Genomic DNA, 26,801 nt, shown 5'->3' with positions numbered 1-26,801 from the left:
ACCGCGGCAGCAGGCTCTAGTCCGCATGAGGCCACTCCGCAGTACCACCACCAAGTTTCACCTGGATTTTCTAATTGTGATCTGCTTTTCAAAAAACAGCATTTCCCTTGTTGTGCTTGCCTTTGACTCATGCAACAAAATTTTAGAAGCCGAGGACAGACTGTTAGCAAAAACATTATTTTGTCTGTAATCATAATAAGCTTGTCCTAGAGACCATTTAATTCATAACCATAATAATGTTTCTATGGAGCCACTCTGAAAATAAAACATTAGTTTGATACAATGAAAATGAGTCAAACATTCAAATCCATTGAATCAGAACTGAAGAAATATGAGATAGTTCTTGGGTACAGCATTAAAAGCAACGAAAAGCCAAAATACACAGCAGGTATCTCCCTGTAACACAAAGAATCATATTCCAACTTGGAAGAAAGCTCTGTGCTTAAGATGTGCAAGTTGCTCCCTGGTAATCCAACATTTTGTCTTTCTAAATGTAACCAGGTTTGATCTCTGGTTTCTTTTTTTATGAATCTGAATGGTGTCTCACACAAAAGAAAGACTACTCTAGGTTTTCAAGGTAGTTAATGAAAGCCTGAAGACTGCTTACATGTTTGTTCTTTACAGAAAGCCTAAAACCCGATCAGATTCCATGAAACTACAGTAGAGGGATGTCATAACTAAGTTATGCGAATAGCTTGAATCAACAAATATCAAAACTTCTCCATGGATAAAGTTTTCAGATCAAACATTGGACAAGTAAATGCAGACACACATACGAAGTCTGTTGCCTGCTTTGAAATTTTCTTTGAACATCCATACTGCAAGAAGATGACAGAGCTAACAAAACACCTAGCAAAGCAAACTGCTAGCTGTAAGAATTCTGAAGTTACTCAAGGCTTGTTTATCTAAACAAACAAGAGCAGACGAAGATTTCTAGTGTCTTCGGAACACAGGAATTCCTTAATTAACAAAAATATTCAAGTCAGCCATGTTTAAACTGAGGCCCCAGCATCACAGCTAACAGTTGTATTATGGCTACTAGGAAAGCTGCAGCACTGACAAATACCATCTGCTGGGAAACACACTGAAAACAATGTTGTATAAAAATATTTATTATACTGAATAGCCTGTGGATACTGGTAATTGCTCTTCCAGTCCCACAGGTAAATGAGTACTTCAACCATACATGGCACAGTAAACATTTCAGGCTGTACTCTACAGACACACCCATCAGCAAAGCATTTAACACAAGCACAGCTTCCAGGCACATTTACCTTCTTCCTCAGATCATCCTTCTTGTATCCCAAGAGCTCAAGGTATTTAACACGTGAATCTTCTTCGAAGTTCACCTTTAAAAAACAGAAGTTAAAAAGAATATATTGCAATTCACAATTTTTCATTTTCCCCCTCAATGTCTTTTCACTCAACTGGCACGAATTACCCAGTGAGAGCTAGTGACTGCAGAGGCTGAGTGTAATAAAAGAAATGAAAAGGTCTTCAGTGACCTGGGCACCCAAGCAAGTAGCAAGGTTTCAATCTAGTTCCCACAGGTGAACAGTCTGCTTGTCCACTCCATTTGGAAACCTCTAAGCGTTCATAGTGAGCAGTGAAAAGCACATCTAAAGCTGCCCCAGATCTTTTTCCTTCTTACCAGCAGCTCCCTGTACAAAGACATACTGATGGGGGATGACAAAACCACAGGATATCTTCTTCTAAGGCTTGGCTTCTGCCATGATTTCTCACAAAACCTGCCAACACCCCTGGCCGTGAAGACACCCTTCTGGTGGGCTACCTCCAGCAGCAGGACTTACAGGCACCATTCCCACAGCCTACACTTTTAGTTCCTAGCACCTCTTCTAATAAAACACCGTAACACTTGATACATTTCAGCACAGGCTTTCTGGGTCAGTGGGGCACTCCTGAACTGCTGGCATCCCATTACCTTTAAGAAGGCCCACACATTTTTCTCAAAGTCAGCCTGCGCCATGTCAATTTTCTTCTGGCAGTAGCTGACAAAGCCTTCAGACTGCACGGCCTCCTGCAGCTGGTTCGAGCGAGCCAGGAACTCCTTCTCTGTAACAACCTGGCTCACATAGACATGGTGACGCTGCTGCTGCTGCTCGATGGCCGGCTGCTGCTGAGTCTTGGCGTTCTCAAATGTAACCAGCTTGCCTCCAAACTGGAATTGAAACACATGTGCAGTAGGTAAAAACGCAAGTGTACACTAGAGCGTATGTGAAAAAGCATGTGCATACACACATGTATGCACACGATTTTATATAGTGTATATATGCTTATCATCCAAAGAACAAACATTCCCAACAAACCGATTGATTTTTTTTTCCCCGCCACCCCATGTTTCTACGCATTTAGAGAGCTTGCTGAATAAGTGGGTTATTTTTTATTAATAATAAGATTTATGAGCAGATCTACTCCTGTGCCTGTTTTTTCTCAGGCAAAAGGCTGACCAGAAGCTGAGAACTGAGGCTGTGGGTCTGCACAGTGCTCAGCGTAAATGGAATACCTCATGATATTGCAATGCTATTACCAAAGAATCCTGTGCATCACTAAATAAATGCTTAAGCATGATGCGTGGCCTGCTCTTGGCAGGCTGTTTACCAGTTAGAAGCCTACTGAGAGATGGGCAGTAAATTATGTCATCATTTGGAGAGAAGTAAAAACAACAGAAGAAAAAAATTAAGAGGGAGTTTATAGTATTATTTCATTCTATAGCTCAAAGTTAATTTACACAGGCCACTCCAATAAAGGAAAAAGCACTACAAGAAGCAAAAAGCCTAACCAAGAAAAAGGCTGACAGCTGGCTCCTCAAAAAACAGGATGAGTAGGGGAATAAACAGCATTATAAAATGACACGTCAGTCAGTGGCTAGGCAACATCACTTTTTTTTGATAAGAGAAAATTGCATCTAATTTGTGCAACAGATAGTGAATAAGCAGGCATATGATGCAGAAAATTGAGCAGTATTTTGGCAAAGAAATGCATTGCAAGTGGACAGGCTTAAATCTCCAGGAGATCCTTAAGAAATGGTCTGTGGGTCTAGAAAATGAGCCAAAGGTGGAACCAAAGATTGGGCAAGTGTGCTCTCACTAAAAGCAGGGCCTTGTCACCCTCTCACCTGGCTCCTCTGCAGGTCAACCACTCATGGAGGAGCCGAGCCCTGTGTGCTGCTACAGCAACTCCTGCTACTTTGGTCAGAAAGCTAACCTGGGCATTCTCCACCACACTCACAGAATAGCTTCAGACCGCATCCAGGTCTCAGATACTTGCCCAGTTTGGTCCTGTTCCTTCTTGACAACAGATACTTGTTTACTCTGATGTAAGCACTGCACTTAAATAAAAACAAAGCTCTAGTACCAAACCAGAAAGAAACAAGTGCCTGTTGGCAACACAGTGCCTCCTTGTTTCTTTTTCCCAATCATTTTTTTGGTGACTTTTTGCTGGCTTTCTGTCCCAAGCACCCAGTCTGGAAGCTGCTGTGAGCATCTCTCACCATCATGAAAAACAGCGGAAGTTTTCCCAAGGTGGAGCACAACATTGAACTCTCCTCTTGCTAACATGTTTTGCAGGTGCCACCACTACTCCCTGCCTGGGGAACCATGCCTAGCCTTGTCTGCTGCTTACCGAGAACGATGCTCCCACAGGTCGCCGGATCCATTTGGGTGGTTTCCTTAGGGGCAAAATGACACTCTGTGGGGCTGTCTGCTGGGGAAGCTGCAAGGGCGGGAGAGGCTGTCCGGTACCAAATGGGTCGAGGTTCCCAAAAGAGGATGAAAGCTTCAAGAACAAAAGGTGGAAAAAGCAAAAGTGACATATCTCCGATAAAATAAACATAAGCATTTATTTGTAGCAGATCGGTACTCCTGCAAGCAGGGCTGCAGACAGCGCTTCCCATAAGCCCATGTTTTTTCCCACCTCTTCCTGTCCATACTCTTAAGCTGAACATTGCTTAATACCTGATCAACTTGCTTCTGCCTCAAGCCATCCGTGCTGCCTCCCATGATGGAGTAAATGCTGATCCGCCCATCGAACGAAGCTGCAGACAAGACAGCAGGGTTCCTGGGACACCACTGGATATCAAAGCACCACTGTGTGTTTGTGGGCAACTCATACAGCACCTGAGCAGCAAAAACAAATCAAACAAATCAGGACTTTTATGCATCACTCCATCCAACAGCAGTAATTCTTCTGCCTGCCCTGAGACTGGGTTTGCTCTTTTTGCTGCCCGTCAGCCACCATGTCACTGTACACACTAACAGTGGGCAAACCCCGACAACCATCAAACAGGAGATTACCATGTACCACTGCTTAATTTCCTTCTCCTATTAAATTTGTCTAATCCACACAGCACAAACCATGCAGGCAGAGTGTGTCTGTGCTGCATGTGCAGCTATCTATCTGTTCTACTGCAAGTGGTGAGTGCTGCTGGTGTTCACGCTAGCCCTCGCAGAGCTCATCTGGGTTATCTCTACACACTACACGGAAACATGCCACAGTAAGCCTGTTTTTTGCAGGACAACTGGGAAAGTTAAAACCTGTCCTGAACAGACAAGCCCAACACTGCAGCAGACATGTAACCATAAACTCGGAGAAACTCTGCTTGTCTCTCAAACTTTTTTTTTTTCTTTTTTTTTTCTTTTTTTAAATTTTGAATAAAAATGTGTAGTATGATTCATCCAAATTTAAAGCCTTCCTAACAGCACTGGATCCAGCTCAGATAAATTATTTAGCACCTCGCAGCTTTTTGCGCTTTTGGGCTGATATCTGAATTTTAGAAACACTTCTCACTCTGTCCTCCAGGATTATTGCCCACTGCAGGCAAGGAGCCCTCCAGTGTGCCTGAAGCCCTTCTTCTGGTCTGGGGGCAAGCACTCAAAGTTGTATGAGAAAAGGATCTGCGTCCCCTTTGAAAGGTAGCCCCAAGTCCAAAAGGGCAGGGTAGGAACACATCCAAGTGGCTTTCACCCATCTGCCACTGTTGTAGTAACCTACAAAATAATCCCCCTCTGATCCGGACAGAAGTTCTTACAGAAGGAAAAAAGCAATTGCAACAGTAATCCAGGCACATCAGGCCCAAACTGAAAGAGCAGGAAGCAAATACCTTGAAGCGGGACCATTTTTATCCCTTATAATAAGGTCTCTATCTCACTACTCAGCTGGAGAGCAGCAGCGAGGACAAAAGCATGAGATTGGCAATACTAGGAAGGAATCCTGCAGCATCAGAACAAGCTCAGAAGGCACACAGACACAACACAAGCACAAAGGACAGGGAGAAACACCCCACAGAAGTGTAATTTCAAGGAATGCAAGCACACCAACAACCGCTTTGCATATGCCACTGTGTCACCTCTGAACAGAATTTTTTAAGTGGTGTATATACAATACCTCGCCTGTGTTAGGGTTGGAGCAGAGAATTTTAGCATCCTTCCCACAGCTAAGCAGGAGCTCTGAATCCGCCATACTCCAAGCAATGGCCAATATACCCCTGTGTCACAATCAAAAAGAGTTTAATGTAAATGCAAAATGGTGATAAATAAAGTATATTTATAAGTTGAGTTTCTACATGAGCTGAGCTTTCTACCTCAAAATGCCCTCTTCACTCCTTCCTCTTAAAAAAGATGATTTTTTTCAATGTTATCAGCCTTTATTTACTGAAATAGATGCTTTCTATTTTCTGCATGAAGAAGTACAAAGGTGCAGCCATTGTATCTGAGAGTTAAATGCAGTCACGCAAGAGAACCTGGACACCATTGTAACAAAATGGTCTGTTTGCCTGCAGTATCATTAGCATACAGCGTGCAAACCTGTAGGTAAGGTTGGTGACTATGAAGTTTGTCACCTTTTTATTAGCAGGGGATTCATGTTGGAACTACTGGCAGCAGTTTTGGTAGAAGCCACAACACAGTCATTTTCTCTCCTTAAAGCCAGTGCTGGCTTTGGGCAATAAGGAAAGTTTCACTAAGGAGCAGGGATCAAAATTTAACAAAATCCTTTTACCCAAATTTAAGGCATTTAGGGGACTAGAGGGGCAGAGAAGCTGTGCATGTCCACACGTGAGGATGTGCCCAGACATGCCTTCAGTCCGTTATTCAGTCAGTCAAGTACTACTAACCCTTCGCACCTTGGCTCCCTCTTCTTGAAAAGCACACGAACAAACTTGCAACTTCAGTGTTTCAGCAGGAGGGTGTTTTGTATTTTGGGACCTGTTCCCTTTAAACCAGACAATTCTTTCAGGACACGGGAGTGGCTAGTCAGCATATAACACTGCCTGCTGCTGGAATTGCTGCCTCCCAGCTGCGTCTTCACAGGGAACTAATCAAGAAGTGAGACGTACATACTGGTGGAACACAGTCATCAAGAGCATAAACACCACAGAGCATCAGGCTACAAAAGACTCATACCTCGTATGGCTTTCCAGAACACGAAGAGGTGAGGAGGCAAATCTTAGGTCCCACATCTGAATCACAGGCAATCTGTCATCCTCCGAGGCCAAAACCATCTGGGTAGCGACATCAGGGTGCCAGGCCAGGCCCGAGCAGTGCATCTGAGGGACAACATTGCACCACAGCACAAAATAACCAAGGAGCACTAAAGGACAAAAGACAACTAGCCTAAAGAGGTCTACATGCATGGTAAAAACACTGCTGTGAGGAAATTTGAAGCTGTGTTTCTCGGCATTATTTCTGACTGCATTCAGATTGGGATACTCTCCTCGTTTCCATGAGTGGGGAGACTTGCAGTTTATTTCCCAAGGTCCTCTCAAAGAGATAACTTTGTGCTGTCTTGTTCATAATCCTATGTTTTAATTTAAGAAAACCGTAAAGCCTTCTGTACAAACATTTTTCTCTAAAATTTGTACTGACATTTTAATGGAAGCCATTGTTAGGCAGAGGTTATTGTCAGGTGAACACTTGCTAGACTACAATCATATGATGAAGATAGACTACTGTGCTGCTATTATGTTAGGTAACAAATACATAAAACATTGAGAGCTACACAGTTTATCAGAATAAGAGTGCAGTGACTAGGTAGCTGCTTCTCAAGCATCCATTTGCAAGTTTCATTTTGAACTCTTGCTACATCTTCAGAGTTTGTTATAGCAACTTCCCATTAAAAATATACAGAATTATACAAATATGTCACTCTCCAAAAGTTCAACAGGCTCTTTTCTACATTTACACTGCCTGAGGAGCACGTGTGGTGGTTGTAACTACACAAAGCCATGTCCCCTGTAATCTCCTCAATGGCGACACTCCTCTGCAGTGCTTTGCATACACACAGCCTTGCAGGAAAAAGCATTAGCTATTTAGCACAGGGCAGGCACCAGTATCTTTATGTCACTTCAGAAGCGGTGCTATGACCAGTCCCAGCACACCGAGAGGCCCCCTATATGTCTCCCCATACATCTGTGGGGCCGCACAAGAGCCAACTCACCCGGTTATTGTGGTCGCTGACTTTGATAATGGGTTCATTCTTCCGGAGATCCCACACAGTAGCTCGGCCACTCGGGCTGGCGGACGCCAGGATGTGCTGGACTTGCCTGTTCCAGGCGATGCAGCTGATGTCCTCGAGTGGCTGTTGCACACACAGAACAGCCTGTCACAACCTTTCCAAAGGGAGGACTCAAAACCTGTTATTTCCAGGCTATGCTAAATGACAAATCTGCAAGGAGACTCATTCTGGGTACCGTATGTGTTCTGGTTTCCTATGTAGGGTAGAACACCTGAACGCCCTGACTTATAAGCTGCTAGCGTTTCTCTGGAATATTTGCATTTTCTGCTTTACAATCTGATACATTAGTTACTTAAAGAAGACTATGTACAACTGTCTTCAAGAACAGAAAACTACTCCATGGAAGTATATCCGGGTATATGAACTCTACTTTTGCCTTGGATGAGGTTTTGACTTACCAAAAAAAAAAAAAAATTCACTTGGAGAAATTCAGTGGGGATTTTTTATCCCCCCCCGCACTGCACAGTTCTAGTCCTAGAATTAAAAGTAATGTTAACCTAGTCCTTGTTGCACTATTATTTCCAGTTGTCATTGACCATAAGGACTAAAAGATTGCCCAGCCCAAAAAGTTACTATTAGACATTAAAAAATCCTATACAGAGGTCTTTAACTAAGTGTCCTCCCAAAAGCCCACATCATAATAAACAACTCAAACTAAACAAAGTATCCAAACCCACAGAGTTTTATGCTAAAAATCTTTAAACCTAAGATTATTTCTCATCCCATATCCTCGATTTGTTTGTTTCACATTATTATGCAGTAACAAACCTATCTTCCAGTAACCACAAACTTATTGTCCAATTATGTAACAGCTACAGAAATGTACATGCATCGAAACAACTTCCTCTCATTCTTCTATCTCCTTCACAAGGCACAAAGGACAAAAGACTGTTGTTCTTCCCCATAAATCTTCTTTAAGAGCCACAGGCTAAACACTGGCCCCTAAGCAGAGCAATCAAACTCTCTGAAAACCATGAAGGTAACTACCAAACCTACCGCCTCATCTTCTGACTTCTCAGTAGCTGCTTTTTACGTTCTTGTTTTCCTCAATCTATACCTTCACAATCTTCAGTCCCATGCACGCAGTGAAACATGCAGAGGAAGACTAGAAGATGCTCAGCCTGCGTATAATTATTACGGGTATTTAAAAAGTGGTGTAACCTGAGCGACTCTGTTTGTTATTACTTATTGCTTGATAAAATGCAATATTTCTCAAATACTAAGGGGCTACTTCAGCTTCCCCTGGCCAAATAGATCTGGACCTGTGCACGCTTGCACTTACAGGCACAGCCAGCAAACTGTGTTCCAGTGGCTAAAAAAGCAACCGCATCCAGTCACACTTGTATGGAGCTGGGCAAAAAAATCACAGACATAAAGCACAGGGAAATAGTGCTGTCACAATGTACTTCCTTCCAGAAGCATTCACTGAAGGACACCCATGCTGCCACTCAAAGAGAACTGTGCTTCGGGGACACAAGCTCCCGCCATATGCTTTGGGTCATGGGCATATCACAAGGAGAAAAACATTTGAAACCCCAGTCTAATAAGCATGTTACACAAATTAAGTACTAAAAGAAGGCCTATTTTTGTCAGCCTTTGGGACAGCCACTGGAGAACAACATGCAGGAACATATTTTTCTTTAATTTTGACACAGAGAGATCTGTTGTACCATTCCTTAAGCACTGTATCTAACACTGTCAGAAATGCAGCTCACAGCTAACTAACAATTAACTGCTACCTCAGTTAGACTTCAAAAAGCTTTCCTCTCCTTGAGATAGCCTTAATCCTGTAGGTTTCAATGAGCTCTCAGCATCAGTCACGTGCATATTTTTCATTAGCCTGCTCTGCAATATTTAACAAATACAAATTTGGTACCTGTGTCTTGACTCCTGGTGTCATTGGTGTAGCAAAATTGTTCAAGTCCCAGATATAGATTTCAGACTCATTAGCACCAGAGGCCACCAGATTAGTCTGTAAGACACATTAATTGATGTTAAGAGTATTTTCAGCATCAGCTTTCACAGCCTTAGCTGCTGGGAGGCATCAGATCCACAACACTAGGCCGATTTCCCTCTTATCAGCTCAGGATACAGCCTTTGGCTCACACAGAACAGCTTAGGGTAAAAAAAGCAAGGGTTTTTTTGAAGCTGCAGGTAAGACTGAGTTAATTTAAAAAATCCATACACTGCACCAGACTGGGATACCAAAACCAAAATTCCTGTTTTATGGAGTTCTCTTGCACTGCACAGCAAACACCCCTGAGGAGGCTGCAGGGGTACAACCACAGATGGGAGTGGAAAGCAGAGACACTTCTGGGAGGAGACAGAAGTGGTGCTGCAGCTATCGGTGCTGCAGAGCTCTGCTCCCAGCAGACCAGGGGAGGTTCAGGTTGGGCATTAGGAAAAGGTTCTTCACCCAGAGGGTGGTGGAGCACTGGAACAGGCTCCTCAGGGAGGTATTCAAAGCCCCAAGCCTGGCAGTGTTCAAGAAGCAACTGGACAATGCCCCCAGACACATGGTATGAATTTTGGGGTGTCAAAGTCCAGGCAGGGCAACAGGTGCCAAGGGCACCGAGTGTCCTCTGATCACATCCCACAGCTGGTGACAAGCAAGTCCCAACTTCATAATGGACAGAAAGGGAAAGAAAGCGATTCAGAGAGGACACAATGAACAAAGGGCAGCCTTGCTGAAAGCAAGGGTGCAGGGACAGAAGTGCTATTTAGGAAACAAATTCAACTGAATTCTCATGCAGCTGGGGGTGACAAGGAAAAACTAGCCCACTGTATCCAGAAGGAAGTAAGCACTCATTAGTGATGGAGGAAAGCTTGTTAGTTTTGAGAGCTCTTCAGCTGAAGAGGCCACGTCACCACATTTCCTGTTCAATCTCCTCTTTCCAAGTAACAATATTTAGGTCCTGAAGACAGATCCTACCCAGCCCCCAAAGGAGATACTTAAAATCTGGTGTCACTGGAAGCACGAGTGATAGCAGTTAAATACCCCCAGTGTGATGAGAACAACACTGGCACAATACACAGGAGCTAAAAATGGAGACTGGCTAAAAACACCACAGAAAACCACCTCTACTTGGCATGTAAGCTGAGCTAAAAAGACCCACTAAATTAACAATATAAACTGACGAGGGGAAGCAATGAACCAGACACCTTGAATTCTTCCATCCTGAAATGCCAGTAACAGGACAGGTTTTTCCTACTAAGTACACACAGACACTCAAACACCAAAATTCATGCCTGTCAGAGGCAGGGAAAGGGACAGAAACATTTAAGGTTATAAGTTAAGACAGGCCACTCATCTATGACAGCATGTGATGAAAAACAGCAGAAAACCAACCTGAAACATATTGACATCGAGCGCTCTTACTGGTCCTGTGTGCTTGTCTTTCTGGGCAATTATTACTTCAGTGTCTCCAGCTATGATTTTGGCTGGGTCGTACAGAATTATGTTCCCATTTTCGCCCCCAGCAATCAGGACTCCAGAGACTCTCTCAGCCGAGGTCATGCTGTGTGGCCCCCAGATCAGCTTGTGGTACCTGTTAAGACACAAAGGTGCCCACGGTCTACAACCATGCACCCCATTTCACTCAGCACAGTTAAAGCCTCCAGACTGCTGCTAAAAGACAGAGAAAAGCAATGCCTGCATTTCTGCTTAAGGATCAGTCTTTCAATTAGGTTGGTGCAAAAGTAATTGCTGGTTTGGACCGTGAATTTTAAATCATCATAACTAGGCTCAAACACATCTTGGTTAATCAAAATAGGAACCATTACAATTAACACATTTTTGCCAACGAGAAATAAGTTTGTTTATTCCTGTAGCTTAAAAATCCGTGCTTCAGGATTTGACAAACTCTTGGAAAGCATTTTCTGCATCCTGCTGGTTGTGGAAGTGTTTTCTCTACCAAAAGATGTCAAGATGCTTGAAGAAGTGGTAGTCAGTTGGTGAGAGGTCAGGTGAATACGGCAGATGAGGCAAAACTTCGTAGCCCAATTCGTTCAACTTCTGAAGTGCTGGTTGCACAACATGCAGTTGGGTGTTGTCGTGGAGAAGAATTGGGCCCTTTCTGGTGACCAATGTGGGCTGCAGGCATTGCAGTTTTCAGTGCATCTCATCAATTTGCTGAGCAGACTTCTCAGATGTGATGGTTTCGCCAGGATTCAGAAAGCTGTGGTGGATCAGAGCGGCAGCAGACCACCAAACAGTGACCGTGACCTTTTTTGGTGAAAGTTTGGCTTTGGGAAGATGTTCGGAGGTTCTTCTTAGTCCAACTACTGAGTTGGTCATCATCCGTTGTCATATTAAGTCCACTTTTTGTCGCAGGTCACAATCTGATCAAGAAATGGTTTGTCATTGTTGCATAGAAAAAGAGAAAACAACATTTCAAAACAACGATGTTTTTGAATTTTGGTCAGCTCATGAGGCACCCACTTATCGAGTTTTTTCACCTTTCCAATTTGCTGCAAATGCCAAATGACTGTAGAATGGTCGATGTTGAGTTATTCAGCAGCTTTTTGCGTAGCTGTAAGAGCATCAGCTTCAACGATTGCTCTCAATTTGTCATTGTCACCTTCTGATGCCCGGCCACTACACTCTTGTCTCCTTTGCAAAACTTCTCGAACCACTGCTGCACTATACGTTCATTAGCAGTTCCCGGGCCAAATGCATCGTCGATGTTGTGAGTTATCTCCACTGCTATACAACACATTTTGAACTCGAACAAGAAAATAGCACGACTTGTTTTTTGTCTAACAACATTTTCATAGTCTTAAATAAATATAAAACAAACAGCAAGTAATAAGTCAGTAGCAAAAAAACATAAAGGAAAGCGCATTAAAACAATGTATAACATAACCACATTTATTTAAGAATGTATTCCAATATCAAATGGCAAATTTCAACAACACAAAAACCGCAATTACTTTTGCACCAAACTAATACTTAACAACCCCTTCCATCAAAAACACGCTATGTCCCAATTCTGCTTGTCATCAAGATGCAAGGTCATGACAGTATAACTGATAACCTCCACATCTCTCATCTCCTGGCTGCAAAATCAGATAAATGCTCCCAACTGCACGTGATTTTGAGCTCACCTTTACAAAACAATAGGAGGAATCAAAATAAGAACTGTAAGCCAAACCAACCGCAGCCTGGAGGTAAACCTCTGCTATTTGTGAGTAACATTTCATACAAGAGAGAAATGAAGTATTTTCAAACCATTGTGTCCATCTGCAAATATTTACATTTCCTTCAACTCTACGAACTTGCTGCATAAGCAGAACAACATTCCTGTGTATTCAGCCATGCAAAGAAGGACTTTCTTCTACACAAAACAACGTGCTGTCACATATCACCTCTCACACAAGCAGAAAGCAAATCTATGGTGAGCGGATGGTGGCAAGGAAATGCTTTCATGGCATTCACCAGGTTATTATGAATCTTTTCCTTATCTCTAGACAACCTTCAGATAATTTCTTTAAAACACAGCATGATAAAATACATACTGCAGAAAGCTAGACAAAGAGCAGATGCTGGGTGAGAAATGCCGTGACCGTCAAGTGCTCAGCAGCTCAATTTCAGTGCTCAGTCTCCCAGTACAGCATTCAGATTACACTGGTGGTTCCCCAAAGAACAATGCTATAAACAGAAATTGGTCTTTATTATCAGACAGACCCTTTTCCTGGGTATGATTTTTACACTTCTGCACATAACTATAAAAGGTTATGAGAAATGGAGTGACTGACAGGGTTGTCTGGGTACTGGTATTACACCACCAGCAAGATTCATCTGGTCTTAAGACAAGAATCCAAAAAGAAGGAAGAAAATAACGAGGATCAAAAACCAGAATTAACTTGCCTCTTTCCTTCACTTACTTTCCTCTTGCCCTTTGCTCTTTCCAAGATAAAGTTCGGCTCTATAAAAGCAGCATAAAACTTTCCACGGGAAGAAAATTAACAACGCTTGTTGCAGGATTTATCTTTTGTGGGTTTAATCACCTGGCTATTTTCATTTGCTGCAAACCAAAATAAAGCCTGACATATTTGCTGCTAGTTGAGGCATTTCTTGTTAGCTTTAATAATAACAAAAAAACCCCTTAGCCTCATTTGTAATGCATTTTCTGGGCAAAGCCAAATGCTTCTGCTGCTCACTGAAGGAAGAATTTCAAAGGAGCGCTACATCCTGGCTAGAGGGAATGTTTTTTGAAATTCAGTAAGCAAATACCACTTGGCAAGCCTTGAAAAATATCATCGTTAAAATAAGGTTAAACAAGGAAATCTGGAAAGATCAAACACCCCATCTTTCTCTCAGCAGGTCAGTAGAGAGTGTCAACATCGGCACTACCCATAGTGAAGAGACCGTGGCTGTTCCTCACAAGTACTAAAAAAGCAGATAACTGCAGTGCAGGGGCTAGGAGCTGCTCTGCTCTGCCAGCCCCACAAATCGTTGCAACAAAACTGCCACAGCACCAAGCCAGCAGCCTCACACCTTGTGCTTTGTCCTGCAAAAGCTGCTGCAACCGTATTCTACCCAAATCAGGAGAGGATCCCTAAGCAAGGTAACAGTCTTACTGTGTGCAAATACACAAAATTTCAACCCCTCCAAATTTGTTTATAGACAAGACTTAAACTCTATGAAACCAGCAAAACGCATTTGGTCAAGAACTTTACGAAACTGTTCCAGGTCCTTAGGTCTTAAAGTTACAGCTTTAGAAGGGATAATAAAGACTCAAATCCAAGTAATTTCTACTCATGTCATGTCAGAGGTAGAGGAGATAGCAGTTGTTTCTCTAGACATGTCCAATTCTCACTTGGACATCCTGGCAAAATGCTCTAATTGCCTGCACCTCCAGTCATGCTGTTTTGGATCACAAGGGGAAAGAGTGGTCACACTGATGCTGTACATGGTATGAAAAAGTCACAGATCCAATCCAATGGCAATGAAAACGTTCATCTCCTCTACCCACAGAAACATCCTGCGCTTCCACGTACATTGTTTCAGCTCACCCACAACGAGCAGCAGTCAGTGGACCAGCCGCCAGAGAGCCGCTCCAAGTGCTGCCAAGATGGAAATTGGGCACTCTGATGCTAATGATATTTATTTGGACAAGCGCACAGTAAGGAACTAAGAGCTAAGTGGAATTGTACAGTCAGGAACGTGGCTTCCCAGCTGCTGTGCAAGATACGATAGGACACACACAACATGGCCCAGTTTAGTTACTTACAGGAGTCTCCTTGAAATAGCTAAATGCAAACAGGATGGGGCAACACGAAAAGTTGCAAGTGCATTTTCACAATTTCTCATTTTCTTCTTTTCTCTGGAGTATCCCAGAGGCTCCTCAATAAAAAAAGTCAGCGTACATATTCACATCTACCAGCAAATGTCAGATCTTTTAAGTTATGTCAGAGCACAAGCAGCTTGCAACTTCTTGGAGTCCAAGCCCACCGCCTTCACAATGCACCTCACTGTCCCACAACATCAGTGGCACTTACGCACCTTCCTCCTTCAGCACTGAACTTCTGCTTCTCTCCTTAACCGCAAACCTCACAAAGTGGCCTTTCCACACGCAGCATGTGTAACAGTCCCACAGTCACTACTCTTCCCTTACAACCCCCTGGCTCACCTGTGAGACGACGAGAAAGTAGCACAGGACTTCATATCCAGCGAAGGGTCCGATAAATCCAGCTCAAATATTTCTAGAGAAGCACTTGTACTGAAGGTTGCATCCAGCTGCTGAGCTGATGTACCTGCAAAGGAGCATGCCTGGCAGTGAGAAAGCCATGCTACAAAAAACAGCAACTGCAGAAGCAGCACAAGGAGGGGCACAAAAACTATCACCCTTGCATAAAACGACCCTGAGATGGGGTCAAGCTTCCATTTCTGCTATTTAGATGTAGTTCTACAAAACTCTCCTGACCGTGGTTCCCCCTTTGGGGAGGTCTCTTAAGCAACAGGAACAGGAAAAGCTTTGGGCAAGTGCCTCTGTCTCCCTGATGATGCACAGAAATGGTTCAGGTTAGATATTAGGAAACAGTTCCTCCTGGAAAGAGTTGTCAGGCACTGGAACAGGCTGCCCAGGGAAGTGGTAGAGTCATCACGCCTGGAGGTGTTTAAAAGACACGTAGATGAGGTTCTGAGAAACACGGTTTAGTGCCAGAGTTAGGTTACGTTTGGACTTAATGATCTTAAGGGTCTCTTCCAACCTAAATGATTCTATGACGCTATGAAAATGACCCAAGTTACAAACAAGCAGCAATAGACCATTAGGACTGCTGTCACCTTACCCTGGCAGAAAAGAGGACGCTTGCTGTGGCCTGTGTAATGCAAAGTGTGCTTTCCATACGCACCCCAGCTGCACAATTCCACCCAAAGCACTGCACCACACAGCCCGCTCAAGCCTTCAGGACACTAAACAAGCTCTGGCGACTCACAGCCATGACCTCTTCACGGCAGCCACCACGCACAGCCCGAGGCCCGGCTTGGCACATCCTTCCCAGGGACTCACCTGTGGCCAGGTAAATGGGGTGCTGCTGGGCGGGGCTCCACGCCTGCATGGCGGTGCGGTCAACCTCCTTCAGCTTCATTTTTGCTGGAAAAGAAAGAAAGAAAAAAAAAACCAACAAGAAGAATAATGTTTAAATAAGGGAAGGAGAAAAAAGCGGTCAGCGGGGGCTGGCGCGCGACCCGCCGCTCCCAACACACCGGTCCCAGTTCGCTGGGAACGGCGGGTCGCGCGCCGGCCGCCCCGTCAACCGCCGCCCACGCCCCGTTTCTGACAGAAACTGAAGGGAAAAAAAGGTGGAAAAGGAGAAAAATTTTTTTTTTTTTTCCGCTGCCCGCCTCACCTTCGCCTCCTCGTCGCTCACCCACTCCCCGGCCCGGTCCAACGTGGCAGCCGCGGCACCGCCTCCCCCCGCCGCCGGCTTCCGGACACACCCCGCGCCTTCCGGCGGCGGGGGAAGCGGGGCCCCGCCCGGCCCTGGGAGCGAAGGGAGCCCGGGGGTGGGGGGGTGAGGAAGACGCCTGCTTCTGCGCGACCGTCGGGGTAGGAACAGCGGTGGAGCCTGGGGAAGAGGGAAAGACGCGTTAGGGGCTGCCGCCCCACTGGGGCTTAGAGGAGACGGGGGAAAGGGGCGTAGAGCACGGGGCGCTCCGGGGCCGCCTGTCCTCCTCAGCTCAACAGCAGTAATCACGGCGTGGTCATGATGTGAACAGCAGTGAGGCTCATCATCGGACAGGGGCCGGGCCCACCAGCGGAGGAACCCCTCCGCCTTTCGGGGACAGCCCGGGGTGGGTGCCGCGGCTCATGGCTGGGGACTCCTCCGGATGCGGCCCCTGACCCACCTCTCACGGCAGCCGAAGCACAGCTCCGCTGCCGGCTCCTGCCGCTGCGTCCAGCGGCCGCTCAGCGGGCAGATGCCGCGGCGAGCGCTGCCCCAGCCCCATAGCGCGGGTCGGGCTCAGCCGCGCTCCCCCCCCACCTCGCACCACTACCAACGCGCGGCGCGGAAAAAAAACCCCCCTTCCGCCCCCGCTATATATAGGGACTGGAAGCGCCGCTCCCATTGGCTGCAAGGATCGCCTTTTATCACTGGCTGCCTCTGCCTCCACCGCCGCAGCCGGTTGGCTTAGTTCTGTTTCCGGTCCTGCCTCTGTTGACGTCAGACCGAGGCGGAACTACAGCACTGCCACAAGACCGCGCCTAATGAGAAGCGGCTTCCCACGGGAAGGATTTAGGGTCGTGGTTTGCCAGCCAATGAAAAGGAGGAAGCGGGCAGGGCGGGCGGTGCGGTAGCCAATGGGCGGGCACGCCGCGGGGCGGGGCGGCGGGCCGCGGCGGTTGCTGCAGGGTTCGCCATGACACGGAGCTGCTCGGCGCTGGGCTGCACCGCCCGCGACACCGGGCGGAGCCGGGAGCGCGGCATCTCCTTCCACCAGTGAGTGCGGCCGCCTCCCGCGGCGGCACCGCGGCCCGGCCCGGCCCGGGTGGGGCGAGTAGCCCCGGCCGTCCCTCGCTTCCCTCTCTCCGTCTGCCACAGGTTCCCGGTGGACGCCGCGCAGCGCCGCGAGTGGATCCGCGCCGTGAACCGGGTGGACCCGCGGAGCCGCCAGGCCTGGCGGCCCGGGCCCGGGGCCATCCTCTGCTCCCGGCATTTCGCCGAGACCGACTTCGAGCGCTACGGGCTGCGGCGGAAGCTGCGGCGGGGGGCCGTGCCCTCCCGCTTCCCCCGCCCGGTGCGTTGCGGGTTAACGGCCGCGCTCCCTTCCCCGCCCGCCGCCGCCCCAGGCCCTGACCTCCCCTCTCCCTTCCCCGCCAGGAGCCGCCGGGCGCGGGCCGGAGGAGCGGGCTCGCTGCCCGGGCCCCGAAGCAGCCTCTCCCCGGCGGGGACCACACCTACAGCCTGAAGGGGCAGCCGGCGGCGGGCGGGGAGGCGCGGCCGCCACGCGGGGCCCTGCAGCAGCTCCCGGCGGGCGGGAGATGCGGCCCCGCGCACCGGCGCAGCGCGGTGCTGAGCGTCCTCCGGGAGCTGGCGGAGAAGCGGCAGCTTTCCCAGGAAACCGTGAGTTTGCTGCAGGCCCAGTTTCCAGGTACTGCTGGGGGCGTTGGCCGAGGCAGAGTGCTCCAGGGTTCGTTACCCCAGCCCTGGGTTGATGGCTTCATTTGGCTTTATGGGATCAGCAAACCCTTTTCGTTAGGCACCTAGGCCTAATGGTGCAATGCAGAGGTTTGGCAGTTTGCAGGTCTGCAATGCACCATCCAGTCCTGCAAAGAATTAAAATCTCCTGGAAAAAATGAATTACTTGAGTAATTGCTGCAGTGCTCAGGTCAGACCTATAACCAGGGTTGTTGCATCAAACCATGCCACCATTCAGCTGAGAGATAACTCCGGAATAGAGCAAATTTAACTAGGAAAACTTTGTCATTTACACTTTCCAGAAGTGAAGTCTGTTAACATGAATAGTATAACCTGAAGAAGCCATTTCCAATTGCGGAGTCAACTGTAGGTTAATGGCTTCTCTCTTGTTATGTCAATTGTTAAGCAGCACCCACATGTAAGACAGAGTCTCTACTCAAAACTGTAAAATTGGACATTAAATAGGAAGAAAGAGGAAAGACCTGTTGGGGGCTTGGCCTCAGACAGCAGGAGGAGGAGAGGCATGGTGACAGTATTGCTGAGCTGTACACTTCACACCAGGCTTCAGGTCTGTGTGGTTCCAGAGGCAGCCCTGCAGCCTTGTATTCTGTGATGTATTTGTATTATGCATCCCTCTGTTATCAGCTAGTTATTCGCTTCACTAAAGCTGACCTATTTTTTTTTTTTAATCAGATTTGCCTTGTGAGTCAAACAGCTGGAGGCAGATGGCAGAATACTCACCAGAAATGAGGCAGTTTGCTTGTGTTCTCCACCTCTACCATAATAAGGCCTATGATTATCTAAGGAAGATTCTTCCCCTGCCTCATCCTTCAAGCCTGACAAAGCAAGTTTTTATCCATACATTTCTGAATGCATTTCCAGGTATTCATCTAGAAATAGGTGTAACAGATCCATCCTGAAAACATTCAGGGGCGGTTTTTCCCTCCTTTGTTTTAGTAACAGGAGAGGGGGAAGCATATGTCAAGGAATGTTGATACCCCTCACCTCAGAGAGCTGCTACGTGTCCCTGCATGTGGGTCACAGCATAAGAATAACACATTCCTTACATTAACAATTTTGAAGGAAAACTTTGAGACTCTTTTCTGGAAATGAGAGGAGACAAGAAGGGAATATGAGAAAAGTCAAGGACTGCATAAAGCAAACAGGACCTTTGGTTTTTCTTACCTTGGCTCACGAGGACTCTGGAAAAGTTGGTGAATCTGGACAAGCGTCTATTCCAAAGTTATAGAAGGGAAGTATTTCTGTATCACACAACTCAGTCGTGTAACTCAATGCAAGTAATTGTGTAGGCTGAGAATTTATTACGTGAAGTACTGTCAGACACATTATCAAGGAGAGAAGTTTTAACAGTGCACAAAACAAAAACTGAATTAACTCTCCTCTTACAAGTTTCAATTCTTAAACTCCTGTAACGTAGTTGGAGGATGCACAACATATACACACATTGTCTGTGCCAGCCTGGGGGGATTTCACACAGCTTCCTCCAAAGAGGTGCCAGGAGGTGGTGGGCAGAGAGTAGATCGAGGAGAGTAGCATTCCACATGGACTGCCAAGGCTTTCGCATCTTCCCAACTGGATTAAGATGTCCAGTGTGGAGAAAGCCTGTTGGGAGGGAGAGCAGCCTGGTGTTCCTGGCCCTCTGCATAGCCTGATTTGCACTTCTCTGATTTTTTTTTTTTTTTCCTGTTTCTCTGTTGTCCTCCTGTACATTGGAGAGGTAGGAAGCTGCTTTGTTATTTCCATCCACAGTCAGTACATTTTGCTTGGCTTCCTATCACTAGGGTGTGAGAAAATAAACTTGGACTATGCATTAAGACAGGCAGGGCTGGTTGCTTTATTCTCTGTGGCTTAGCCTGCTCTGCAGCACCAGACATGGCTGACCATGTCCTTAGTGGTAAAAGGTGCTGGCTGTTGCCTCAGTTTTCTCAGAATCGCATCTCCTAATCACATCCTCCCTTTTTTTCCCAGTTGGCTGTCTAATAACGAGGCTGCTGCAGGCTTCAGCAATGACGTTTTCCTCTGCCTTCAGGAAAAAGTGGAGAGAGGGGAACATGCTTACTGCTACTGTGCCCTGATGGTACAGGACGTGTCCCTGCAGAAGCAGCAGGAGTGGGACCCGCAGACCCAGTGCCTGACAGGCTTTGTTGACTTGGGAGCAGGCGTCCTTGATGCTGATGAAGCTCCACTGGCCTCGGATGCGATAATCCTCATGGCAGTTGGCCTCTCAAGTCCCTGGAGGGCTCCCCTCGGTTACTTCTTTGTGAACAGCACAACCGGTCACCTACTTGCTCAGCTGCTTCGTCAGACCATCAATAAGCTGAACAACATCGGCATCACAGTGCTAGCAGTGACATCGGGCGCCACCGCTCACGGTGCTGAGGCTGCCAGAGCTCTGGGGATCAGGATGGATCCTGAAAGGATCTACTGCACTTTTCACCACCCGCCCGGCTCTGCTCACAGCATCACGTACTTCTTTGACATTTGGCACACGCTCCAGCTGATAAGGAATGCACTGCAGTGCTTCCAAAAGATAGAGTGGCTCGGTGACACTGTGCAGTGGCAGCACGTGGTGGAGCTGGCGGCTTTGCAGGAGGAGAGGGTGTTAGAGCCATGCACACGCAGGTCAGGCAGACCTGGGATTGAGGAGAGTTACTACCTAAAGGTCAACCTCGCTACCCCGTTATTCAGTGAGGGTGTTGCTGACGCACTGGAACACCTCCAGAAGCTGGGTCTGGCCTCATTCCGCAACTGCAGCGGTACTGTCAAGTTTCTGCGATTGATGAGCCGTCTCTGTGAGGTATTTTATGGCAGACATCCCTATGGAAGGGAACTAAAGGGGCCTTTGCTAGCTGGAAATTATGCCAAAATAAACCACCTCTTTAACGATGCCAAGAGCTGCTTTGTCACCTTAATGGACTCTATGGGAAGATACATTATTAAGAGCAAACGCAAACTAGGATTTCTGAGTTTCCTCCTCAATGCCGAAAGCTTCAAGTGGCTTTACACCAACTATGCATGTCCAGAAGGCACTTCTTCCCACCACCTCCTGACCTACATCTTCAGCCTTGACCCGCTGCAGCTGTTTCTCAGGGCCCTCAGGCAAGCCTGTGGCAGCAGCGGGAACCCCTCCTGTGCTGCTTTCCAGGCCGCTTATCACAAACTGCTGGCCAGCTCCAGCCTGGCACCGGGCTCCCCACAAAGCAGTGGCTCAGGCAATACGAGCTCCTTGGATATTTCCCCATTTCATAGAAGAGATCTGACCCTTGGCAGCATTCGTGCTCAGTATAACCCAGCTTGTGGGCGGACACTGGCAGGAGAGTACCCCTGTTGTGCAGGGTTTCTTTTGCATGGCTCTGCACTGAGCAATGCACTGACAGACCTATCGCTGCATGCACAGAGCATTGCCTGCACCGCGGGCTTTGTTGCTGAGCAATTAGCCTCTGACTTGCACTGCGAGGCTTGTCTTGCTGCCCTCTTTGAGTCAGATGAGAGCAGGCCAAGATGCGGGTCAGTGCTCTACATAAAAAAGTTAGGTGGAGTGAGTCTGCCCTCAGCAAGTGTGCACCACATAACAAGCATTTCGGAACAAGTCCTAAACCAGTATGGCAAATTAGGAGATGGTGACAAAAACTCCAAGGTGTGGCAGTTGTCTCTAGAACAGAAAATCTTCCAGGAATTTCTGGGACAAAGTCACCTCTTTCCCACCCTCACAAAACACTTACTTGATGGGGAGTTATGCATCAACAATCACTACACAATCTTAGTGAAGGAAATAATGCGGTGTTACTTAAACATCAGAATAAACCATGCCAAACACTTGAACTTGAAAGACCATTGTGGAAGGCACAGATGGAAGAGACTGAAGGGAAAGCATTTGTTTCCATCACCACTGGATAGCTGTCAGTCAAGCCAAATCCACACAGGGCTCTGAGTCCTCATTGCTGGTACAAGGATGCAAGTCCCCTCCTGAGGATCAGCGATGGCCAGATTTAGGCAATACCTGTGAGCAAAAAATGTGGTGTCTTCCCATGATTTGCCCGGCAAAACTAGTGTTGATAAGCAGTGATACCTTGGGCCACTGCAAGCAGTCTGATCAGAGTTTGGCTGAGCAAAGCAAGGAATTTCATCTGGTTGTGTGTTCCGTCTCACAAAGCTGCAGAGCAGGCACATATTTCATGTGCCTCACTTGGCAGGCCAGGATGAGCAGCAGATGTTCAAGACACCAGGGAGAAAGGGACACTGCAGGTCATCCCCTGCAGGTGCTGCATGGTTTAGCGCCACAAGTGGTCTTGTCAAGAGAATATTGATGCATCCTCCATGGGGTGGTGGGATTATACATGCTGGCAGTTTGATTTCACCAAAGCAGATCTGCTTTAAAAAAGGCTGGAGGCAAGAAAGCTGACAGAGCTTTTACTGAAAAAGGAAAATAAAGAGATGAAAAGCAAATGGCACTCCAGTTGTACACACTCCTACATGTTTAAGTCTAGATCTTGGAGGGGGACACATTACAATATCAAACTGCACCCCTAAACCCCCATGTTTTACACGTAAGGCAGTGGATACCAAGCAAGAAGCCTTTTTCACTGAAAGCAAGAGGACAATGCAGAGGCTGTTGAGCCCAGAAGCACCCAGGGGTACTCACACTCTCCTCTCTGGGCAGGAGTCCCAGGCACCAGCATGTGGGTGTGCTGCAGCAGGGCAAGAGTTTCAGGTCCCATCACATTTTTCAGCATTCATAATTCCACAATTGTGACCAAGCAATTTTCTGCCACGCTTCCTTTCCAGGTATCTTTTGGACACTGCTTTCCCTTCCCCACAACTCCTGCTCTCTCAGACGTTCACCATCTCTCTCTGGAACACCCTCACTCTTCCCAGCAGCACGCCCTCCCTGGGGTCCATACAAACCCACTCCTAAATCACGCTGAGCATCTCATTCCTTCTGTCTGTCCTCTACTGCAGCCTAAGGTAACCAACAGCCTTCTCTCAGGGCAGCTGGTGTGCTATGGGGGAAGAGCTAAGTCCAGTAACATCTTTTATTTGCTCAACATCCTAACAATGTTTCTAAGACTCCCTGAGCATTAATCATATGCTACATTCATCAAGCTACTAAAGAAAGCTGAATTTAGAAATCAGATGCAATAAAAATAAAACCAGGTCTTACTATGCAGAAACAAACCAGAAGCTCTCTTGACTTGTGCTTCTTAATGCAACCAACTAATACAGCTTTGCAAGAGATACTCACAAGCCTCCTCCCCAAGAAAGATGTAGAAAGACACAAACGCCACAAGAAAACAGTGCAGTGTGTCCTGCTAACAAGCAGTCTAAGGCTCTTGGCAAACCTTTGCCTCCAAGTTTTGCTCGAGTCCTCTGTGTGGCATCCAGCTGCCTTCAAGTGTGCCGCAGAACAGCCCAACGGTGCAGCCTTGCGTGTCTTTCCACTCAATCTGAGCTTCTCATGTCCAGCCGGGGCACGTACAACACTACTTTCTCATTAAGGAGTTTAAAAAAAGAGAAATTGTCATGTGGGCTCAGCTATCTGGTGCTGGCTTGGTTGACACGATTTGGCTCTTTATGAACTGTGTCACAAAGTGCCGTGGATTGCTGTGCATGGCAGTACTCCAGTAACCAAAGGTCTGTCTCTGGTAGGATTCGGACTTGTACTGAAAAACCAAGCCACCAGAAGCGGGCCTAGTGTTAACAGATTTATTTTGACATTTCAGTGAAAATCTTTTGTGTATATTTGTCAGTGCTGAAGGAAAGGAGTGCAAAAAATAATCATATTTACAGAATAGTATAAATGTTTATTTTTCTTTGTGATTTATCTGACTGTTTTGTTTTTACAATATAGAAAAGTGTATTCTTTGAATAGGTCTAGTAAATATAAATTTATTTTTTCTACTTTCAGATGTAAACAGAACTAGAAAATGAACCCTTGCCCCATTCCCAATTATTTTTAATCTAACTGGATGAACTTGACTGTAAGTCTTGTCCAGCAGTTTGATGCAAATGGCTAAGGAAGTAAAAAAACCAATTCACACTTATTACACCAAGGAGAGGGGAGAGAGGAATCCAAGCTTAATATTGGAGAAAGCTTGTTCAAAACAAAAATAGAAGAACTAAGAGCATTTGATTGCACCTTCAAAGTCTTTACAAGCAAAATATTCTCAAGCAATGCCATCATACATAATTACAACTGTAATCTAAATTTCACAAGTGTTTTTGCACACTCTATATAAATACACATCACAGAAGGTGCAATTTAGGGTAAGACACAGAATATATACAAAATTAACATGGATTGAAGTCTAAACAGAAGGCGGCATATTGCAATCTGTTTGAAAAATAACATAAGTAGGTATTACTTTATTCACTTACACTAATTTACATTTATACAAATCTTACTGGACATACTATATTAGATCACTAGAAGTAAACTGAATAGCCACACTATCTACATGTAAGGTTACCGCACTGACTTTTTAGTAAATCCAAGTCCTAATTATGAAAAAAAAAAAGGCATTTACTTACATGAGAGGTGGATTTCCTTTTCACAGATGTGCACAAATATGCTTGTTATTTATGCACAGGGAGATGGTAATAGCGAACAGGGCCCTTCAGATGATGACCAGCAGAACAAACCTGGTCTGCAACAGCTACCCAGCAGCCTGACACCACTGCCTCCCAGGCCCTTCACACCTCCGAGGCACTTCAAGGAGGCACCAGAGAAGGGTTGACGAGAAAGGGCCTCCTGCTCAGTACACAGGACCATGGGGTGAAGACAGGAGCAGAAGCTTTCTCCCATCCTATTGTCATCACACATGTAGGCACTTAGTTCTGCTGCTGGTTTGCCTAGCCCCTACCTTTCCCCAGCATGGCCCTGCTAGAAAACCTGGAGGAAGAACTCTGATGCATTTCTCTGTATTTACAGTTCTACACAAGGAATACAAAATCCCTTTTGGAAAAACCTAGCTGTCTCGTTCAGGCAGTAGTGAGACAGGTAATAAAAATGCCTGTGATCAAACATGGTTATTGACATTCATGGTAGTTAAGTAATCTACCACATTAATTTTGCAAATGTGTTCCACTATCAAAAATGTGATCTGAGATTGCCTGTTACAAATACTGGGAAAAAAAAAAAAATCCCCTGCCCTAGTCCATACACAGCTGTAGTTGATTCCCCCCCACCCTTCCGCTTTGTGTAAAAGATTCTGTGCATCTGTTTTGGTAGCAATCCTGATTCTGTGCTAGCATCCTCTCTGATCACAGCTCACAGTCATTCTGAACACCACTAAAAAAAGCCCCTTAGACCAAGTAAATTGCCAACATGCAGAGACACAGCATTGTGAAGACCCACAACCAGGCTGAACATGATCCCTACCTGCCTTTGCAAGTCAATTCGGATGCAGATTGTCTCGAGTCCTCATTAAGACAACTGTGGTTCCACTGTCTCCCATGACCTCAGCTTCTTGGCCTTAAACACTCCAGGTTACAGCTTGATCCTAGAAAACACAATGGGCTGCACAGCGCTACCTTCAGCGAGGGATTAGGCTGCTGCAGACCTCTGAACACCAAGCTTCACCTAAGCAACAGCACCCACCTGCTGCACGCTCAGTTAACTCAGGCAGACAGTCCAGCATTGTGGCACAGCTGCTCTTCCTTACTTTTGACAACAGGCCACTGTCTTAACCTTCAAATTCCAGCTTAGAAAACACCTGAGCCCTCAGCCATAATCCTATCAAAAGATTCCCATTCATTCCATTGGCCTCTAAACACTTGGGGCCTCAGTCCCATGATATTTTCTACCACTTGCCCAATGGAAAACTGCAGGCAACTCCTCTTGTATTATTGCCTCTGTATTTCACACTGCTCTGTGCACCAAAGGAACGTGCTGTGTCAGGTCCTAAATACAAATACTACCTTCCATTTTGATGCTCATTTTTACACGCTTCCTTTCAGGACTATCTCAGATACATTGATACCTTCGTATTACAGGCCTGTTGCCAAAAGCATCTGACATCACCTGTGTCTTCTTGTGTGCACAAAGTGATGCAACTCCATTCACTGTAAATAATATATATTATAATAATTTATATATGCCATTCAGGCCATTATTCTCAGGAGAAAACACCTAATTTTTAAGAAACTCAAGGTAAAAGCTGTACATTGGGAAGAAAAATTGACCTTTAGGCATCATCTTAAGTAGAAGAGGATTTAGCTAAGATTTAAAAGTCTCTACATCTTGTTATAAGAGATTTTCTTCTTTCAATCTTATGCAGGTCAATTTACAACAAGCACCAAATTAACAAATCTTATTAAATCCTCTATGCCAAACCAAAGTGTCCCTGTGCCTTAAGTGTTCTGTTCAGTCCGTTTCATTGTGGCTCATGTGCACGAGTCAGCAGTTCATGGCACAAGGGTCACTTTTGGACTTCCCTGCAGAGTTAATAACTCTCATCAAACAGCGTCCAAACTCCTCCAGGATCATGCGCTCTGCTGCAGCTTTCGACTTGCCCATCTTCTCTGCTTGCTCTGCCTGTGCAAGAAGGCATTCGCAGGTGGCATCAGCTACCTCCTTGGTAACAAATGTAAAGGGCAGCCTGAAG

At 46.1% G+C, this 26,801-nt stretch overlaps 3 protein-coding genes across 19 annotated transcripts in view; 1 reads left to right on the top strand and 2 right to left on the bottom strand.

Annotated features, from left to right (window-relative positions):
- SEC31A (SEC31 homolog A, COPII coat complex component) overlaps positions 1-17,015 on the bottom strand; it is a 47,225-nt gene extending 30,210 nt beyond the window's left edge. For all 14 annotated transcript variants that reach the window (XM_065634858.1, XM_065634860.1, XM_065634862.1 and 11 more), the window contains exons 1-13: positions 16,886-17,015; positions 16,387-16,605; positions 16,047-16,130; positions 15,165-15,288; positions 10,880-11,078; positions 9,407-9,502; positions 7,453-7,593; positions 6,420-6,562; positions 5,404-5,503; positions 3,975-4,136; positions 3,643-3,795; positions 1,943-2,179; positions 1,275-1,349 (exon numbers count right to left, since the gene is read on the bottom strand). In XM_065634858.1, coding sequence (XP_065490930.1) covers positions 1,275-1,349; positions 1,943-2,179; positions 3,643-3,795; positions 3,975-4,136; positions 5,404-5,503; positions 6,420-6,562; positions 7,453-7,593; positions 9,407-9,502; positions 10,880-11,078; positions 15,165-15,288; positions 16,047-16,125 — 1,509 coding nt within the window. In that variant the 5' untranslated portion in view covers positions 16,126-16,130; positions 16,387-16,605; positions 16,886-17,015. The remainder of the gene's footprint in view (positions 1-1,274; positions 1,350-1,942; positions 2,180-3,642; positions 3,796-3,974; positions 4,137-5,403; positions 5,504-6,419; positions 6,563-7,452; positions 7,594-9,406; positions 9,503-10,879; positions 11,079-15,164; positions 15,289-16,046; positions 16,131-16,386; positions 16,606-16,885) is intronic.
- A 383-nt stretch (positions 17,016-17,398) lies between these two features.
- On the top strand, positions 17,399-24,032 carry THAP9 (THAP domain containing 9). 2 transcript variants are annotated; one of them, XM_065633505.1, is made up of 5 exons: positions 17,399-17,478; positions 17,581-17,776; positions 17,860-18,130; positions 18,871-19,021; positions 20,167-24,032. In XM_065633505.1, the coding sequence occupies exons 1-5, from the start codon at positions 17,399-17,401 to the stop codon at positions 22,127-22,129; spliced, it is 2,661 nt and encodes an 886-aa protein (XP_065489577.1). In that variant the 3' UTR covers positions 22,130-24,032. The 2 variants fall into 2 exon arrangements, with proteins under 2 accessions (XP_065489577.1, XP_065489578.1); XM_065633506.1 differs by lacking the exons at positions 17,399-17,478; positions 17,581-17,776 and having other exon boundaries at positions 17,970-18,102.
- Positions 24,022-26,801, bottom strand: part of LIN54 (lin-54 DREAM MuvB core complex component) — a 40,371-nt gene continuing 37,591 nt past the window's right edge. For all 3 annotated transcript variants that reach the window (XM_065633507.1, XM_065633509.1, XM_065633508.1), the window contains one exon: positions 24,022-26,795. In XM_065633507.1, coding sequence (XP_065489579.1) covers positions 26,594-26,795 — 202 coding nt within the window. In that variant the 3' untranslated portion in view covers positions 24,022-26,593. The remainder of the gene's footprint in view (positions 26,796-26,801) is intronic.

This window comes from Caloenas nicobarica, chromosome 4, assembly GCF_036013445.1.
Source record: "Caloenas nicobarica isolate bCalNic1 chromosome 4, bCalNic1.hap1, whole genome shotgun sequence".
Classification (NCBI taxonomy): Eukaryota; Metazoa; Chordata; class Aves; order Columbiformes; family Columbidae; genus Caloenas; species Caloenas nicobarica.
Note: the sequence above shows the minus strand (reverse complement) of the source record. Positions and strands in the feature narration are given on the sequence as shown.

Coding starts and splice junctions, on each gene's coding strand:
- THAP9 (XM_065633505.1), top strand. CDS start 17,399: ATGACACGGAGCTGCTCGGCGCTGGGCTGCACCGCCCGCGACACCGGG. Junction 17,777..17,859: donor CCTCCCGCTTCCCCCGCCCG/GTGCGTTGCGGG, acceptor CTTCCCCGCCAG/GAGCCGCCGGGCGCGGGCCG. Junction 19,022..20,166: donor CATCCTTCAAGCCTGACAAA/GCAAGTTTTTAT, acceptor TTTTTTTCCCAG/TTGGCTGTCTAATAACGAGG.